Consider the following 19,197-nt stretch of genomic DNA (forward strand, 5'->3'; position numbering starts at 1 on the left):
AAAATCAAGAGATAAATTGTTAGAATATTCTGTGAAATACTGTCTTGATGGATCAGCAACTAAAAGCGGAAAAAGGTGTCCCAAGAAAAAATGTTAGGACTGATAAAGGATGCTGTAGTAGATGCAGCAATAATGAAATGGTATGTGTCAAGGCATTTGTCATTGAATTTTGACCAATGCTTTTGATTCACTTATGGGGACTACAATTCCAGTGGGTCTTTTTTACTAATATTCAGTTTTTTGTCCTTGCTAGTTCTCCTTACATAAAAAGAAAAAGAAAAAAACACTCTGTGGGTATCATTGTTTGTGGCTTTGAAATTCTCACAGTAGCTAGGAAGCTGGCATTAAAGATGGATATAGAAAATTTCAGGGGGAGTGATAGGTGGCTGTGGTGCTTCAGAAATCATCATGGACTTTTCAGTGCTGCAGTCCATGGCGAAGCTGGTGATGTTGACACAGCCAGCATCAAACCTTTTATGATTATGCTGAAAATATTAATTTAAGATGAACATTTAAGCTGCTTCCAAATATATGATGCTGATGAGATCTTTTTTTTTTTTGGTGTTCAATGCCTAAGAATGCTCAGATGAGCCCTGTCCCTGTTCTTCCAAATTGTTGATACTGTTAATCTAGGGACACCCATTTGTGCTGTAACGACACTGTGAGCTATACCTGCCTCACACTTTCTTATAAGTTTAAGCTTATCTTTGAAAGACAGGAAATTGTTCTTCTTGGGGCTGGGGCTAGAGGTGGGTTTCCATTGTCTTGAGTCAGACGAAATGCACCATTTTCCTCTATCATCAATTTTTAGTTAAATTAAGATCTATGGTTTTTTAATTAACACTTTTATAATGAAATTAATTTTCTTGTTACACTTAACCTTCGGCTATCGCGCCCAATTGGGGCTGAAATAGCCGCGCCATAACCGAAAACGCGATAGCCGAATTGATCTTGGCAGGAAGGCGGTTTTGGCCAATGAGTGCTCAGACATCCCATGACGTCATGGCTGGGCGCGCGATAGCAGGCATCTGAGATCACGATAATGAAACTTTAGCAGCTTTTCATGGGTGCGTGATAGCAATAAAACGCGATAGCTGAAGTCGCGATAGCCGAGGGTTGACTGTAATTGGAATGATGCTATAATCTCAAATCAATGAAATCTTGATGTAAATATATTTGTGTATATTGTTACGTTCACCGGTTAAATGGGTAAGATTGGCATCGTGGAGCCGGTGAACAATAACAATAAAAAAAAAAACACTGCAGGTTTAACTGGTGAGGATATGCAAAGGGGGCACTTAAAAAGCTATTTAATAACCCAATAACAGTGAAACTGACATACACATAGATATAAAATGAAACACATGAAACTGACATACATATATATATATATATATATATATATATATATATATATATATATATATATATATATATATATATATATATATATATATATATATATATATATATATATATATATATATATATATATATATATATATATATATATATATATATATATATATATATATATATATATATATATATATATATATATATACAGTAAGGTCCCGGTTACGCCGGTCTAGAGTTACGCCAAACTTGCACTTACGCCAGTCCACTATAAGGCAATTTAAGATCTAAAAAATTGAAAATTTATAAATCGTAAAGCGCGGGGTTTATTGTTATTGTTGGCCGCCAGGCGTCACTAGTGGTTATCCGACACACCGCCCACCTCACGCTTGAATACAATAACACTCTACGTACCTCAGTTCCACCACACCGTCGCCCCTGGCAAGAGTGTTCCTACATCTGCGTTTGCTGTCTATCTTAGTATCTTGCTCAATGGCACTGGCACCAAAAAGAACACTCCTGAGTGATAGCAGTGATGCTAAGAAAAGGAAAACCATTACGCTACAAGAAAAAATGGATATAATTAAAAGACATGAGAAGGGAGGCAGCAGCTGTGTATAAGGGAGTGAAGAAGAAAATGGGAAGCCCGTTACCATGACAACGGGGAGGTTGACGACCTTGAGGGCTCTCGCACCTATCACAACAATAACAACTTCGGAGCTTTTGCCTGGGCCACACGACACTTGCAGGTCACTTGCACTGTCTGCGCCTGTGTTTCATATTCCTACATACTTGTAAATAATATAATAATACAGTAAGGTCCTGAGTTACGTCAGAGTTACGTTCCTGAAACATGACGTAAGTCGATTTTGTACGTAACTCGAGTTTTTGTACTTTCAAAGCATATTATCGAGTTTTCAACCAATAATTTTTTATGGTTATTCAGGTAAGTCAAAGGTTATATTGTTATATTGGTATATTATTTACAACTATGTAGGAATATATTGATTAGGGCCGCGAACGCCAGGACTGGAGGTTGCCGAGAGGGGCGGCCTGAGGCCGCCAGGAGGCTGAGCAGGTGGAATGTTGTGACGCCCAGGGCGGACAGCTGGGAGCCTTGTGGAGTGCGGTAGGAGTAGAAGCGTTATATAAGTAAAAGGTTATATTGTTATATTATTTACAAGTATGTAGGAATATGAAACACAAGCTTGTTTTTGTTGTTGATTAAGGCTGCGAAAGCGAAGGACTGCATGTTGCCAGAGGGGTGGACGCCTGAGGCCGCCAGGAGGGTGGGCAGGTCGAATGTTGTGACGCCCAGGGCGGACAGCTGGGAGCGAGTGCGCGGTGGGAGTAGAAGCGTGGGCAGCGGGGCAGGAAATGCAATAGGAAAGAGCAATAGGGATCAGCAGACAAGCGCAGACGGTGCAAGTGAGCTGCGAGTGTCGTGTGGCACAGGTGAAGGCTCCGGAGTTGTTATTGTTGTGATAGGTGTCTGAGCCTTCAAGGTCGTCAACCTCCCCGTTGTCATGGTAACGGGCTTCCCATTTTCTTTTTCACTCCCTTACACACAGCTGCTGCCTCCCTTCTCATGTCTTTTAATTATGTCCTCTTTTTCTTGTAGCGTAATGGTTTTCCTTTCCTTAGCATCACTGCTATCACTCAGGAGTTTTCTTATTGGTGCCATTGAGCAAGATACTAAGATAGTCAGCAAACGCAGATGTAGGAACACTCTTGCCAGGGGCGACGGTGTGGTGGAACTGAGGTACGTAGAGTGTTATTGTATTCAAGCATGAGGTGGGCGGTGTGGTGGATAACAACTAGTGATGCCTGGCGACCAACAATAACAATAAACCCCGCGCTTTACGATTTATAAATTTTCAATTTTTTAAATCTTAAATCATCTTATAGTGGACTGACGTAAGTGCGAGTTTGACGTAACTCTAGACCGACGTAACCCGGGACCTTACTGTATAACCTTTTACTTATATATCGCTTTTACTCCTACCGCACTCCACAAAGCTCCCAGCTGTCCTGCCCTGGGCGTCACAACATTCGACCTGCCCACCCTCCTGGGGCCGCCCCTCTCGGCAACCTGCAGTCCTTCGCGTTCGCGGCCCTAATCAATATATTCCTACATAGTTGTAAATAATATACCAATATAACAATATAACCTTATACTTACCTGAATAACCATAAAAAATGATTGGTTGAAAACTTGATAATATGCTTTGAAAGTACAAAAACTCGACTTACGTACAAAAACGACTTACGTCATGTTTCAGGAACGTAACTCTGACGTAACTCAGACCTTACTGTATATACATATATATATATATATATATATATATATATATATATATATATATATATATATATATATAGATGTATATATATATATATATATATATATATATATATATATATATATATATATATATATATATATATATATATATATATATATATATATATATATATATATATATATATATATATATATATATATATATATATATATATATATATATATATATATATATATATATATATATATATATATATATATATATATATATATATATATATATATATATATATATATATATATATATATATATATATATATATGTATATATATATATATATATATATATATATATATATATATATATATATATATATATATATATATATATATATATATATACACAGTACCCTCCCGAGTTTAGCGCTATCCGAGTTTCGCGATCCTCGAGTTTGGCGCTTAGTCCTAAATTCTTACCATCCCGAGTTTGGCGCTGTATCGTCCCGAGTTTCGCGCTGCTTTGACAAGTATCGGTCGCGTTTACTTCGGGCGGCCACGATGCTGCCCCAAGACTTCTGCAGTTGGCTGACTGAGCTGACCACGTGTACATGCGTCCTTAGCCCTCTTCCACCAGCATCTTGATAGTTTTTATATGCAAGCTAATTAATTGTGATGTCAGGAAATAAAGGAGGCACTGCAGCATGTGGCTCAAGAAACCTACTGCAAAAGGAAGCAGGCCAGAGAGGCAGGGTAAGAAGAAAAGACTGTTAAACATGAAGGAAAAAGGCGAAGTGTTGGATAAGCTTGATGCTGGAATGGGACCTGTTGCCGTTGGAAACTTGTTCAACATTAGTGAGTGTACTGTTAGAGGAATAAGAGCGAAACGTGAGGAAATAAAACGTTTCCTGAAAGACGCCGAGGAGCTCTGTGATTCAAGTTGCTCACATCATGCATCCTACAAGCAAGTTGATGGTAACAACAGAACATTATTTGAAGAAATATATTGTTGACAAAAATGACCGAAATGTGTGCATATCTTGTGGTAAGGTAAGACAGAAGGCAAGAGAAATATCTGCTGCAGTGGCACGTAAGTTAAACATTGACAATCCTCCACCTTTCTCTGCTAGTAATGGCTGGTTCTCAAGGTTAAAAAAGACACTGCTCAAGAGGGCACGATGTCTGGGTGAAGCAGCAGACGATCTACAGAAGAGGTGGAAAGTTTCATTGGTGTCTTGAAACAGATGACTGAGGACGGCGGTTACGATCTCCGTCAAATATTCAACGCCGATGAAACTGGGTTTCACTGGAAACATCAACCAAAATCAACCATAATCGCCAAAGAAAGGAAGCCCAGAGGGCACAAGGAAAGTAAGCAACGCTTCAGTGTTCTTTTTACAGTCAATGCAACTGGAGACTGTAAAATGAAGCCACTTATTCTGTACACCACTGCCCGCCCTCACCCTTATCGTAACAAGGACATGAAAAATCTGAATGTTTTGAAATAAGGGAGTAAAGTGGGGAGAAAAAAAATCAGCTTCGTCTCGGGCCAGAATGAATAAGCGTTTTTACATTGTTTTCAATACCCCGAGTTTAGCGATCCTCGAGTTTGGCGCTATATCTTAAGAAGAAAGCAAGCGCTAAACTCGGGAGGGTACTGTATATGAGTGTGTGTGTGTGTGTGTGTGTGTGTGTGTGTGTGTGTGTGTGTGTGTTCACGAATGTTACAAGGCGGGACGCATGTAACTTATCTTTCGAGAGGGAGAGTGGGATGGAGGGAAGGGAGATGGGGAGGGAGGAAAGGGAGATAGGGAAGGAGGGAATGGAGAGAGAGAGAGAGAGAGAGAGAGAGAGAGAGAGAGAGAGAGAGAAGTCTATGCCATTGGGTAATTTTAGACACAAGGCGGACGATGTAGCTTATCTTTAGTGATTGGTGGAGACAAGGATGGTGGGAGGAGCACTAGGATTTAAAAAACAGCATACGGCGTGTGTAGTTGGTATGCAACACGCTATACGGGACAACTGAACTGAAGAAAGCTCAGAAAAGAAATATGACGCCTACATAGGCGTCACCGTATATGCTACTGGGGCTTCATGACGCCTATATAGGCGTCACTGTATTGAAGGGGTTAAATAATAAACAGTAGTTTAATAGAAACTGTGAAAAAGCAAAAAAGAACAGAAAAGGCATGGAAGAAACTTAAGAAAAACAGTGATTTATTATCAAGAGAAGTTTACAAAACAGCAAGGAATAGATATGTTGAAGTAAAGAGAACAAACAGCACAAAAGGAATATGAACAGAGAGTTGTGGAAAACTGTGATAGTGACCCTAAAATGTTTTACAAATTCATAAATGGAAAACTAAATATAAGGGAGGCAATAGAAAAAGTAAAAAATGGGAAAAAGTATATGAGAATGCTAGAGATATAGCTGAAATTTTGAACGACAACTTTTGCAAAGTGTTTACAAAGGAGGAGCATTTTATGGAAGGAAGGCCTACGGAAATAAAGCAAATGCAGGACATCATGGTTACTAAAGATGTAAGGAAAATTATAAGCAATCTGGATATTAATAAATCAATGGGGCCTGATGGCATATCTGGGAGGTTGCTAAAAGAATGTAAGGATCAATTGTTGAACCCTGTATTTGATATTGTGGAAACCTCCATACGAACAGGATTAATCCCGAAAGAGTGGAAAAGAGCTGACATTGTGCCTATATATAAGAATGGTAGTAGAATGGAACCGCTAAATTATAGACCAGTATCGTTGACTAGTATATTGTGCAAGGTATGTGAAGAAGTAATTAAAGCTAAGTGGAGTGAGTATCTAGAAAGTGAAAACATTCTGAGTGAAAGGCAGTTTGGTTTCAGAAAAGGAAGATCGTGCATATCCAATTTATTATGTTTTTATTCAAGAGTGACTGACATACTACAACATAGAGAGGGATGGGTGGATGCTATCTACCTGGACTTGAGAAAGGCCTTTGATAAAGTACCACACAATAGACTGATGTGGAAACTAAAGAAGATTGGAGGAGTAAATGATAAACTAGCAAAATGGATGGAAAATTACTTAGTGGGAAGAGAAATGAGAACAGTGGTGAGAGGAAGGAAGTCCGAGTGGAAGAAGGTAACCAGTGGAGTTCCACAAGGGTCAGTGCTTGGTCCCATCATGTTTTTGATTTATGTTAATGATATGCCAGTAGGAATTGACAGTTACATGAACATGTTTATGGACGATACTAAAATTATGAGGAGAGTAAAGAATGTGGAAGATTGTAACAAGTTACAGGAAGATCTTGATAAAATATATGAGTGGAGTAAAGAGTGGCAGATGGAATTTAATATAGACAAGACCCATGTTATGAAAATGGGAAGAAGTAGATACAGACCAAACAGGGATTACAGGCTGGGTGATGAGAAAATTAAAGAGACCAATGAGGAGAAAGACTTAGGAGTAACCGTGCAAAACACTTTGTCACCGGAGAAACACATTAACAAGATATTTTTGAAAACATATAACATGCTTCAAAATATTGGCCTTGCATTCCACTACCTAGATGAAGGAATGATGAAGAAGATATTATGCACCTTAATAAGACCCCAGTTAGAATATGCAGCTTGCGTCTGGTCACTGCATATGAAGAAAAATGGGAAGAAGGTGGAAAGGTTACAGAGGCTGGCAACAAGGATGGTACCAGGACTCAGGGAGTTAGACTATGAGGAAAGACTGAAGTAGCTGGGGCTGACCACACTAGAAGAGAGAAGAACAAGAGGAGACATGATAAATATGTATAAATTGGTGAACAAGATTGACATGCTGGACAGAGATAAAGGTGACCGCAAGTAATTACCTCCGAGGACATGGAAAAAAACTAGTAAAGGACATCTGTCTTAATGATGTGAGAAAGTAGAATTTGGCACATCATAGTATTGATAAGTGGAATAAACTGTGCAGTGATGTTGTTGACGCGGTGTGTGTCAGTCAGATGAAAGAGAGATATGACAGGAGTGGACAAGGAGACAGGATACAGAGAGCTTAGCTCGGGCCCTGTAATACACAAATAGGTAAATACAAATAGGTAAATACACACACACACACACACACTCTACTACTCTAGAATAGTTGATAGATTACAAAAGAGAGAGTGATGGATTGACTGTATTTATTTGGATTTAAGAAAGGCATTTGATAAAGTGCCACATGAAAGATTACTCTGGAAGTTAGAGGATAAGGATGGCTTAAAAGGAAGCACATTGAGATAGATGGAAAATTATTTGAGAGGGAAATAAATAAATACGGTAGTTAAAGATATGAAGTCCAAGTGGAGAGCAGTAGAAAGTGAAGTGCCACAGAGGTCAGTATTGGGGCCAATACTTTTTCTCATATATATAAACGACATGCCAGAAGGAGTGAACAGCTACATAAATCTGTTTGCGGATGATGCGAAACTGTGCAGAGTTATAAAGCAAAAAGAGAATTGTGAAATACTGCAGGAAGACTTAAACAAGATCTGGAAATGGAGTAAAAAGTGGGAGATGGAATTCAATGCGGACAAAAGCCTTGTCATGGAAATGGGAAAAAGTGAAAGTTGACTAGTTGAAATCTATAAGATGGGAGATGGAGTAGAACTAGAAAAATTTAAAAAGGAAAAGGACTTAGGAGTGATGATGGAAGAAAACAATCAACCCGTAAGCCATATTGATAGAATTTTCAGAGAGACATAATTTGCTAAGGAATATTGGATTTGCATTTCACTATATGGACAAAGAAATGATGAAGAAATTGATAAGTACTAAAATAAGACCTAGATTGGAATATGCAGGAGTTGTGTGGATCCCCCATAAAAAGAAACACACAAGGAAATTGGAGAGACTACAAAAAATGGCTGCAAGAATGGTTCCAGAATTTAAAGGGATGACATATAAGGAGAGACTAAAAGCTATGGATCTACCAATCCCGGTACAGAGAAGAGAGAGAGGGGATCTGATACAAGTTTATAAATTGATTAACGGAATGGATCAAGTGGATAATGAGAAACTAATCCTGAGAGAAGAATATGACATTAGAACCACAAGATTGCATAGTAAGAAACTGAGGAAGGGAAGATGTCTGAGAGATGTTAAAAAAAATATAGTTTCCTGCAAAGATGTGTTGAGACTTGGAACAGTTTGAGTGAGGAAGTGGTGTCAGCAACGAGTGTGCATAGTTTTAAAGAGAAATTGGATAAGTTTAGATATGGAGACGGGGCCACACGAGCATAAAGCCCAGTCCCTGTAAAACTACAACTAGGTGCAACTAGGTAAATACACACTGTGATGGGCACCGTCTTAATCTCCTTTAATTTATTATTTCATTATATGCGTAGCCTATGGCCTCAAGCGCGGGCTGTCGCTGTTCCGCTGTGAGGCCACCCACCCTCTCTTTGTTTCCACCATTTTGTTGGGCCTGCGAGCCTCGCCTCAGTATCAAGGTAGCCTTCAGCTGAGATAGACACGCACTCTCGTGGTCTGGCACAGGGTAGGGAGATTCGTGTTGCTGGGCTTCTCTTGTTGCTCACTAGTCATCGGTCTGGGAGTTGTGCCCTCCCTTGAGTAGCTGGCTTGCTACTGGGTAGACTGTGGCTGTAGAACAACGGGCTTGTTGTTCTTAGAGAAGTGTGGCAAGTTTGGCTATACTTCTCATGCGTTCATCCACTCGGGTGTGGCAGCGCGGAGGGACGCGTTATTTCCTTGTCCTGTTTGTTTTGTTGGTGGCCGTGGTCACCAGTGTGGTTTGGTGGGCGGCTGTGTGCCCCTATCATCTTTTGTGTAATATCATTAGTATACTGTATTGTAGTGGTTGTAGCCACGCACACTATTGAATGCTGAGAGGCTTCATGCTGGTCAGTGGGTGCGTAGTTGTCGTCCGCCAGACTTGTGTGTGACGAGTATCTGGACTTCGTGTAGGGCTGTTGTCAACCGTAGGTGGAGTCTGGGCTTGTGTGTACACCACCGGATGTGCTGTACACATCATATATTGTAGTAGTCGTAGGCTAGGGGTGTCAGTCTGACAGGTGTTAGGAAGTACTTGTCGTAGTAAGATAGTATAGTAATATACCGTGCGTGTTGTCCCGGTCTGTGAGTTATCACAGTCTGTGGACAAGGCGTGTGGAGAGGCATTAATACTTCATAGAGAAGTGGGTGGAATTGTCCTTGTGGGCGGTTTCTCTAGGGGGTATTAAGGCCTTGCCCTGTTATACATAGCATCTACCATTTATAAATTCTACTTGGTTGGGTACAGGAGGAGAAGGAGTTGCTGAGGAGATTCCCGTACAGTGGGGGAAGCTATACACTGTTGGCGACCTTGAAAGAACCTGAGGGTTACGGCTGCTGTGATTTATAGTAGTGGGAACTCTTTGGAGTGTTATGTTCCCCACTGCACTGACCGTAACAAAGCTGGCGATTTTGCCAGGATAACACTCTAGTGAGCTGTAGCAGTTAACCGCAGCCGTGGCGTGTACGTAACATAAAGTGGCGACCGTGACAGGACAACACTCTAGTGAGCTGTAGCAGTTAACCGCAGCCGTGGCGTACGTAACAACACACACAGAAGAAATATTATATAGAACAACTGAACTCAGAGAAACAGAAGGTTGCAAGGATATATATATATATATATAAAGAAAGATAGAAATGAGAAAGAAAGGAAGAGATACAATGAACTGGCAGCAGCAGTAAGGGAAAAAATAATGAAAGGTCAGAAGATGAAAAAAAGGCATTTTTTTGAGAATTCTAGGATACAGGATAAGAAAATGGTATATAAAAGAGAAGGAAGAGAAAAAAGTGGAATAAGTTTAACTAAAAGTAATAAAGGCAAGAGACTAAAAATGATGTATACGAACATAGGTGGGGTTTTATTAAGTAAATTAGAATTAAGAGATTACATAAAGAAAAAAAAACTGGATATTGTATGCCTGGCTGAAACAAAACTAAATGAGGCAATCAAAATAGACTTGGATAATAGGTATAATGTATGGAGGAGAGACAGAGGGGGTAAAGGAGGAGGAGGAGGAGTCATGATAATGTTAAGGAAGGAAATGGTGGTAAACCAAGTGGAATGTGGGGAAGGGAAAGCAGAAGTATTGTATGTTAAGATGCATATTAATAAAAAAGAGTTAACAATTATTATAACATATGTGGCACCAAAAACAAATTCATGGACCAATCAAGAATATAAAGACATGATAGATGACCCAATAAGAAGTCTAATGAGAGTCATTAAAGAAAGGAGAAAAGTGATATTAGTAGGAAATTTCAACTGTAAAGAAGTGGACTGGGAAAATAATGAAAGTGGTATGGGGAAAGAAGCCTGGGGAGAAAGATTCCTGAACCTAATGATAGATAATATGATGGACCAAAGAGTAAAGGAAAACACAAGATTCAGAGGAAACAACTAGCCGGCGAGATTTATTTATTTTTTTTATGTAAGGGAGAGAACCAGCCAAATATAACATAGCATAATATAACATAAATAATAGGATAACAAAGGGCCACCAGAGTCCATCTAGGTTATCCTATATCAGTCGCACAGCGACCTCGTCATCAGTACTTAAAGATACACTTACAAGTACACAATACAATAAATTCTAAATATTTGGCCCATTAACAGGGCTAAGTCCTGCCGTGAATTCCTCTACAATCTGTGATCCCTATAAATGGGGATCATGTCTTGTTTAACTATAGTAAATTTCTTATAAAAACATATCATGCAGCGCAATACATAATTATAAATCTAATAAATTTAAGTGCTTATCTAATCTGTTTTTAAACATTGTCAAACCGTCTCTGGCAATGCATTCCAGAATTCTACCACCCTATGACTAAAGAAATATTTTCTTATATCTAACCTTTAGCCTTGCTTTCTAATCTTCCTGCCATGATTTCTAGTCTTACTTCCCTCCTCTAAGGTAAAGAAAAGATCTCACATCTATGTAGTTTGTATCTGAGAACATTTTAAATAACTCTATCATATTCCCTCTTATACATCTCGTCTCAAATGAAAACATGTTTAATTCCTTTAATCTATCTTTATACTCCAGGTGCTTTAATGCTGGTATCATCCTAGTTGCTCTTCTCTGAACTGCTTCTAACATGTTGATATCCTGCCTATAATGGGGTGACCAGGCCTGTATGCAATACTCTAAATGGGGCCTAACAGGAATTATATAAGCTACGCACCATTTCTTTACTTTTATAACTAACATTTCTATTTATAAAACCCAGGATCCTATTTGCCTTATTTCTTGCTTCTAAACATTGCTTTGAAAATTTCATAGTCCTGTCTATCACTACTCCTAAATCCTTTTCTTCCTCTACTGCCTCTAGCCAACATCCCTCCATCTCATAGCTAAAGTTTGTGTTGTCTTTACCTAAATGCATAACCTGACACTTTTTAGAATTAAACTCCATCTGCCACCTGTCTGCCCATGCTATCAGCCTGTCCAGGTCTCGTATTCTGTAATTGTCTGTTTCACCCTGTACTGCACATGCTATCTTAGTATCATCTGCAAACTTTGATACTTTGCTACTAATTCCTATATCTAAATCGTTAATGTGCACCAAGAAAAGAAGAGGTCTTAGCACTGATCCTTGGGGTACTCCATTAACCACTTCCTTCCACTCAGACATTGCCCCATTTAATACTACTCTCTGTTTCCTATCAGAAAGCCATTCACTAATCTAATCAACTAACCTACCCCCTATCCCATGTAGTCTCAATTTGTACACTAGCCTCCTATGCGGTACCTTATCAAACGCCTTGCTAAAATCTAGATATATAACATCTATGCTATTTCCGTCATCTAACTCCTTGGTAATATATTCTAAGATATCGAGCAAATTTGTAAGACAGGACCTTCCTGATCTAAAGCCATGTTGGGTATCTCTAATTAATCTATTCTCATTTAAATGCTCCCAAATACTACCCTTAATGATTTTCTCTAGTATCGTACATACTATACTAGTTAAACTGATCGGTCTATAATTATTCGCATCATCCTTCCTACCTTTTTTAAATATTGGTGTAACATTAGCTAACTTCCAGTCCTGAGGTATCTCAGCAAACCTAAGTGATCTTTCAAAGATTAACTTAAGTGCCAAGGGCAAAATAAAAGAAAATAAAAAAAAAAGGCCCACTTGAGTGCTTTCTCTCTAAAAAGTGGTAAAGCATCAGCCGAAATTGGGGAGTAAATGCCTCGATACCTCCCTCTTAAAAGAAGACAAGTGGTAGGAAGTCGGAAATACAGATGCAGGGAGGGAGTTCCAGAGTTTACCAGTGAAAGGGATAAATGATTGAGAGTAGTGGTTAACTCTTGCATTAGGGAGTTGGACAGAATAGGGATGAGAGGAAGAAGAAAGCCTTGTGCAGCGAGGCCGCAGGAGGAGGGGAGGCATGCAGTTAGCAAGATCAGTAGAGCAGTTAGCATGAAAATAGCGATAAAAGATATAAAAAGATGCAACAATTCGGTGGTGAAAAAGAGGCTGAAGACAGTTAGTCAGAGGAGGGGAGTTGATGAGACGAAAGGCTTTAGATTCCACCCTATCTAGTAAAACTGTGTGACTGGAACACCCCCAAACGTGCGAAGAATACTCCATACAAGGGCGGGTAAGGCCCTTGTACAGAGTTAGCAGTTGGAGGGGTGAGAAAAACTGGCAGAGATGCCTCAGAACACCTAACTTCATAGAAGCTGATTTAGCAAGAGATGAGATGTGAAGTTTCCAGTTAAGATTGTGAGCAAAGGACAGACCGAGGATATTCATTGTGGAAGAGGAAGACAGTTGAGTGTCATTGAAGAAGAGGGGATAGTTGTGTGGAAGGTTGTGTCAAGTTGATAGATGAAGGAATTGAGTTTTTGAGGCATTGAAAACTACCAGATTTTCTCTGCCCTAATTGGAAATCTTAGAAAGATCAGAAGTCAGGTGTTCTGTGGCGTCCCTGCGTGATCTGTTGACTTCTTGAAGGGTTGGTCGTCTCTGAAAGGACGTGGAAAGGGTGGTGTCATCAGCATAGGAGTGGATAGGGCAAGAAGTTTGGTTAAGAAGGACATTAATGAATAATAGAAAGAGAGTGGGTGACAGGACAGAACCCTGAGGGACACCACTATTAATAGATTTAGGAGAAGAACAGTGGCCGTCTACCACAGCACCAATTGAACGGTCAGAAAGGAAACTTGAGGTAAAGTTGCAGAGAGAAGGATAGAAGCTGTAGGAGGGCAGTTTTGAAATCAAAGCTTTATGCCAGACTCTATCAAAAGCTTTTGATATGTCTAACGCTACAGCAAAAGTTTCACCGAAATCTCTAAAAGAGGATGACCAAGACTCAGTAAGGAAAGCCAGAAGATCACCAGTAGAGCGACCTTGATGGAAGCCATACTGGCGATCAGACAGAAGATTGTGAAGTGACAGATGTTTGAGAATCTTCCTATTGACGATAGATTCAAAAACTTTAGACAAGGAAGAGATTAAAGCTATAGGACAGTAGTTTGAGGGGTTAGAATGGTCACCCTTTTTAGGAGCAGGCTGAATGTAGGGAAACTTCCAGCAGGAAGGAAAGGTAGAAGTAGATGATCCGGATACGTGGGCGATTACTGTACATCGAATTTCTTCCATTCAATAACCACTGGTTTGCAATGTAAAATACATCATACTTTTTTTAATCTTCCCTTGGAACAGGTTAATGATTTTACCATTTGTTTCAGTGGGAAATATAGATCCTGTTTGAGTTCAAATCAGATTGCGATCACAGTCATGGAACGGATTAAAGATGTACCATTGGATACCACTGTATGTCAATTTCCTTTTATTCATTTGTTTTAAATTATGATTATTTCTAACCCTTGTCTCACACCCTTTCAGAATACTGGAAGTTGTTAAGGCTCATTTGAAATCAGCTCAGAAGTCCCGGGAAATGGCAGCCTACCTGGCTTCACGCTTCATCACCCGACCTGACTTGCGAGACGAGTTCCTGCCACAGTTCATAGAGTACTGTTTTGAGGTGAGGGAGCAACACCACGCTTTATTACAAAGTTTAATTCCTCGACTAGATATGCTTTTCCTAATATCTTTTTCTATTTATCACAGTAGTTGTGGGTGGATTCTATCCAAGTGTGGAGTGAGTGCCCTCTACGTCCCATAGCTCAGTCCCCTTCTGTTTCTACTGTCTTTGCCTCCATTTCTGCCCTTTCTTGTGCAGCCTGGAGTTTTATCCTCAGGGTTACCAGTGTCCCAACCCAAGGCTAACCTAGTTGGTTGGGGTGGGGCTTGCAACCCCTCCCTGTAAAAATAAGTCGACAGTCACTACCAGAGTTAGAGTTAGAGGTTGGGGTCGAAGCTGTAAAAGCGGGCGAGCCTCTAGCCGTGATCCTGATCCGGTTCAACTGGGGGATCCAACAGTGAAAAAGCTTGCCTACCCGTATGACAGATGCAGGGGAAAGCTTGCAAAATCCCTGTCTTGAGAGGGATGGGAGGATCCCCTCACCCTATTCTTAACTTTGGGGGTGCCAGTGGGGTTGCAGACATGGTGCCTGCCCGTCAGACCATTCCTTGGGTAAATCTTCGGAGGGTTCTACATGTAGGCTCCTGGAATATTCTGAGCCTCTCAGAGGATCAACTACTGCCTTATTTATCGGATGAGCTCATTAGGCTGAGGGTAGATATGGTGTGACTCTGAGACACGGAGGCCTGGCAGTGGCGAGACCAGTAGCAAGGGTTTTACTTACTATTGGTCCGGCATGAGCAATGGTCACCATGTCAAGGGGGTAGCCATAGGCGTCTCCAGCAAACTGCAGCTGTTCCTTGTAGTGGTTACTCTGGTTGATGAGCATATAATGCGACTAAGGCTGAAGCACAGTCTAGGCTTCATGTCTGTTGTTGCAGTATATGCTCCTACCGAGGTGCGGGAAACTGAAGAAAAGGAGACGTTCTATGCTAAACTCGACTCTGTACTGGACCAGTGTCCCTGTCATGATGCACTTATTGTTTTGGGAAACTTTAATTCTGTCACTGGCACAAAGAGAGCTGGCTACGAGTTATAAATAATAATAACAATAATAATAATAATAATATATGGTTTATTAATTTGGCAATGTAAAAAAAATTACACTGAAAATGTACAGGGGGGGGACATTAAAACAATGAACTGAAATGCTTAACCTAACTATGGATCTAACTTAACCTAGAATTCACTTATTAATTTACTTATATAAGGCTCGCACAATAGTGGGCACCGCGCTAAGTCGGTACCGATCAGTGCGCAGTGCTCTTAAGGGCGCCACGCGATTCTGGTGTTGGGTGGCATGAGCAGGGGGAGGCACGTCTGGAGGTAGCAGGTGGCGGAGACGTGGATGACGCAGCAGTCCTTCCCCAAATTTTTCCAAGGCTTCCTGGTGTCTTGTGGCCAGCCTTGGCAGACTCAGGCGGGTCAGGGTGTCCTCGTAGGACTTGTAGGCAGGCCCAAGGATGACCCTGAACGCCCTCCTCTGAACCCTCTCCAGCTGTTGTCGTTGTGTGAGGTTCAGGGAGGAGGACCACACTGGGGCGGCGTACATGAGCTTAGGAAGTATAAAGGTGAGGTACACTCCCCTCAGCTAACCTGCCGGTGCTCCCAGGGACCTAAGTCGGCGCAGTAAATAGATTTTGTATGAGGCTGACCTGATGATGTTGGAAACATGCTGCTTCCGTGATAATTGATCATCCACCAAGACACCTAGAAGCTTGAAAAAGTTATGTGTTGGTCCCCATGGCTCTGGTATCGGGAATGACAACAGCTCTTTCCTTCTGAATTTTGCAAGATCCAGAAGGTTGAAAATTGCAGGTTCCTAGTATCATAGACCAGTGCTGTACCGCTGGACCTGGTATAGCAATGACGTAGGGCTAGTGAAGGAGATCGACTATATCTTTGTTTGTTGGAGGATCCTTCAGAACTGCAGGTTTTTTTGGGAGTGCCATGTTCTTTGCGACTGATCACAGGCTTGTTCCTACACTCAAGCTGGATGTCTTGCTTTCACTGGTGTCTGAGAAGGGAGGGAGGAGTTGGTAAATTTATTATCAATAAATTTTGAGATAATTGTATTAATAATACTACGAGGAAAACCATTATTAAGAAAAAAGGTAGTGAGAAACTTAATGTCCTTATCAAATAAATCCCAATAAGAAGTTAGGCTGTAACATCTATATAATAATGTCTTAATTGCATTGACTTTGAAAAACCGTGGCACAACAAAAAAGTTAATTTATTCCTAATCCAATGAAGGCTGGTTTTTGATAGACCATTGTGTGAAGCTTATTATCCACATGAGTTAATAGTTAAAGGTAGAGTACCATTATGCTCCATTTCACAAGTAAATTCTATTTTCGGGTGTCTAGATTTAAAGTAATCCAAAAACAACAAAATTTGTGAAGTCCCTAAAAAGTACAAAACAATCATCAACATATCTACAGAAGTAAACAGGTTTAAATGAGGAAGGGCAATCTCCTAACCAATTAATTTCACTCAGACACAAAAAAAGCATTTGCCAATATAGGACCCAAACAAGAACCCATAGCCACACTCAGTCTGAATATATAGCTTCTTATTAAACAAAAAAGGTGAGTCTTTAACAGCAAGAGATATCATATTGTTGAATTGTGTTTTCAAAAAGTTGCCAAAAGTAGTGTTGTCCTTAAACAAGTCATCACAAACTAAGTGTATTGTTTCTTCAAGAGGAATATTAGTGAACAGTGATTTAATATCAAAACTGGCCATGACCATATTGCCAACATCTAAATTACGTATTTCATTCATAAACTGATATGAATTTTTAAGGGTAACCTGATTCAAAGGGAGAGGCACAAGGATGGGGACTAGATATGTAGCCAAGTTGTAATTAAACGTGCCAATAGTGTTGAGAATAGGTCGAACCGGATTCAAGGGTTTATGCGTTTTTGGAAGACCATACAAAATACCTTGGGACAAGCCACTCGTAAAAATGAAATTATATACATCTTTAGAAATTACATTAAGCTTAAGAAGCTGTTTGAGAAGTCTGGCAAGCTTATTTTCTAATTTAGTAATATGGTCAAAGGCATTGAACATGATATGTTTAAATGTAGAGGAATCACTAAGAATTGCTTCTACCTTAGAGATGTAATCAACTTTATCCAATGTTACTGTGCCTCATCCTTTATCAGGTCTAGTAATAACAATAGATGAATCAAATTTAAGAGAAATGAGTGAGTTATATAGGGCATTAGGTAATTTAGAAAAAAGAACGTTGAGCTGTTAATAATTCACGAAAACTAGAATGAGCCAACGAGGAAACCTGTTTGACTCTCCTTTCCTCTCCTACTTCTCTTCTCACTGTACTTCAATCTTTCTTGCTAGTCTTTCCTCTACACTCCGTAGGATACACACCCAGGTTTGTTTCCCTTAGGTTTGCATTTCACCCTGTGTTGCTGTATCTTGTATTATTCTGTGCATTGTTAGCTATGTTATTCAGTTTAGAATCTTTATTTTATTTTAAAATTTTTTATGATTTTACTTTTTATAATGTTTTTGTAAGATTCACTGTTACATTTATGTATTTAGTTTTATAATTTTTGTTATAGATCCTGAAGATGCCTTCTGTTGAAAGGCAAAACATCGATGATAAAGCAGGACAAATGTGAAGATTTCTGCTGGTATCCCTGTTGTTTTGTATATACAGGGGATCATTGCTATTTGACGGGGTTAGGGCGGTTTTTCATTGGTCGAATGAGCGTTTATTGAAATCGTGAAGCAATTTTTCCCATAAGATACTTAAGAATTAAGGGGGATAGGGACCAACCTCCAGCCTACATCCCCTAAAACATCACTATAACCTCTAAAAAACACTAACTTAGACTAAATCAATACTATTAAAGGCCTCATTTATATCTAACTTGTTTTATTAAACACATTAGGGTGCTGTACAGTACATTTTTGGAAATAAAAACACTTGCAGCATTTTTGCGGTACTTGTTTTTCTTTTTTTATTTGTATCGTGGGCTTTTCACGGGAATTTCTGGGCTAAAGGGGATACTTTTTGGAGTACTTCCTATCTCAAAGCCCACCCGCTAGGAAACTGTTGCCCCGAGTGAGGAAGCCCAACCTACACTTGGACTGTGGATAGGATTCGAACCCGTGCGCTTGGAGACCCCTCGGACCCCAAAGTATGCATGGTTCCACTGTACCACGGCGGCCCTGTTCTTCCAAATTGTTGATACTGTTGATCTAGGGACACCCATTTGTGCTGCAACGACACTGAGCTATACCTGCCTCACACTTTCTTATAAGTTCAAGCTTATCTTTGAAAGGCAGGAAATTATGCTTTTTAGGGCAGGGGCTGGAGGTGGCTTTTTGTCGACTTGAGTCAGACGAAATGCACCATTTTCCTCTATCATCAAGTTTTAGTCAAATTAAGATCTATGGTTTCTAACTAACACTTTTATAATGAAATTAATTTTCTTGTTAATTGGAATGATGCTGTAATCTAAAATCAA

General features: G+C 39.8%; 1 protein-coding gene across 1 annotated transcript in view; it reads left to right on the forward strand.

The window, feature by feature from the left end:
• LOC123499074 (tubulin-specific chaperone D-like) overlaps positions 1-19,197 on the forward strand; it is a 563,551-nt gene that overhangs the window by 75,811 nt on the left and 468,543 nt on the right. The window contains exon 5 of the mRNA XM_045246676.1: positions 14,557-14,695. Within this exon, the coding sequence (XP_045102611.1) occupies positions 14,557-14,695 (139 nt within the window). The remainder of the gene's footprint in view (positions 1-14,556; positions 14,696-19,197) is intronic.

The sequence above is a fragment of the Portunus trituberculatus genome, chromosome 49 (assembly GCF_017591435.1).
Source record: "Portunus trituberculatus isolate SZX2019 chromosome 49, ASM1759143v1, whole genome shotgun sequence".
Lineage (NCBI taxonomy): Eukaryota > Metazoa > Arthropoda > Malacostraca > Decapoda > Portunidae > Portunus > Portunus trituberculatus.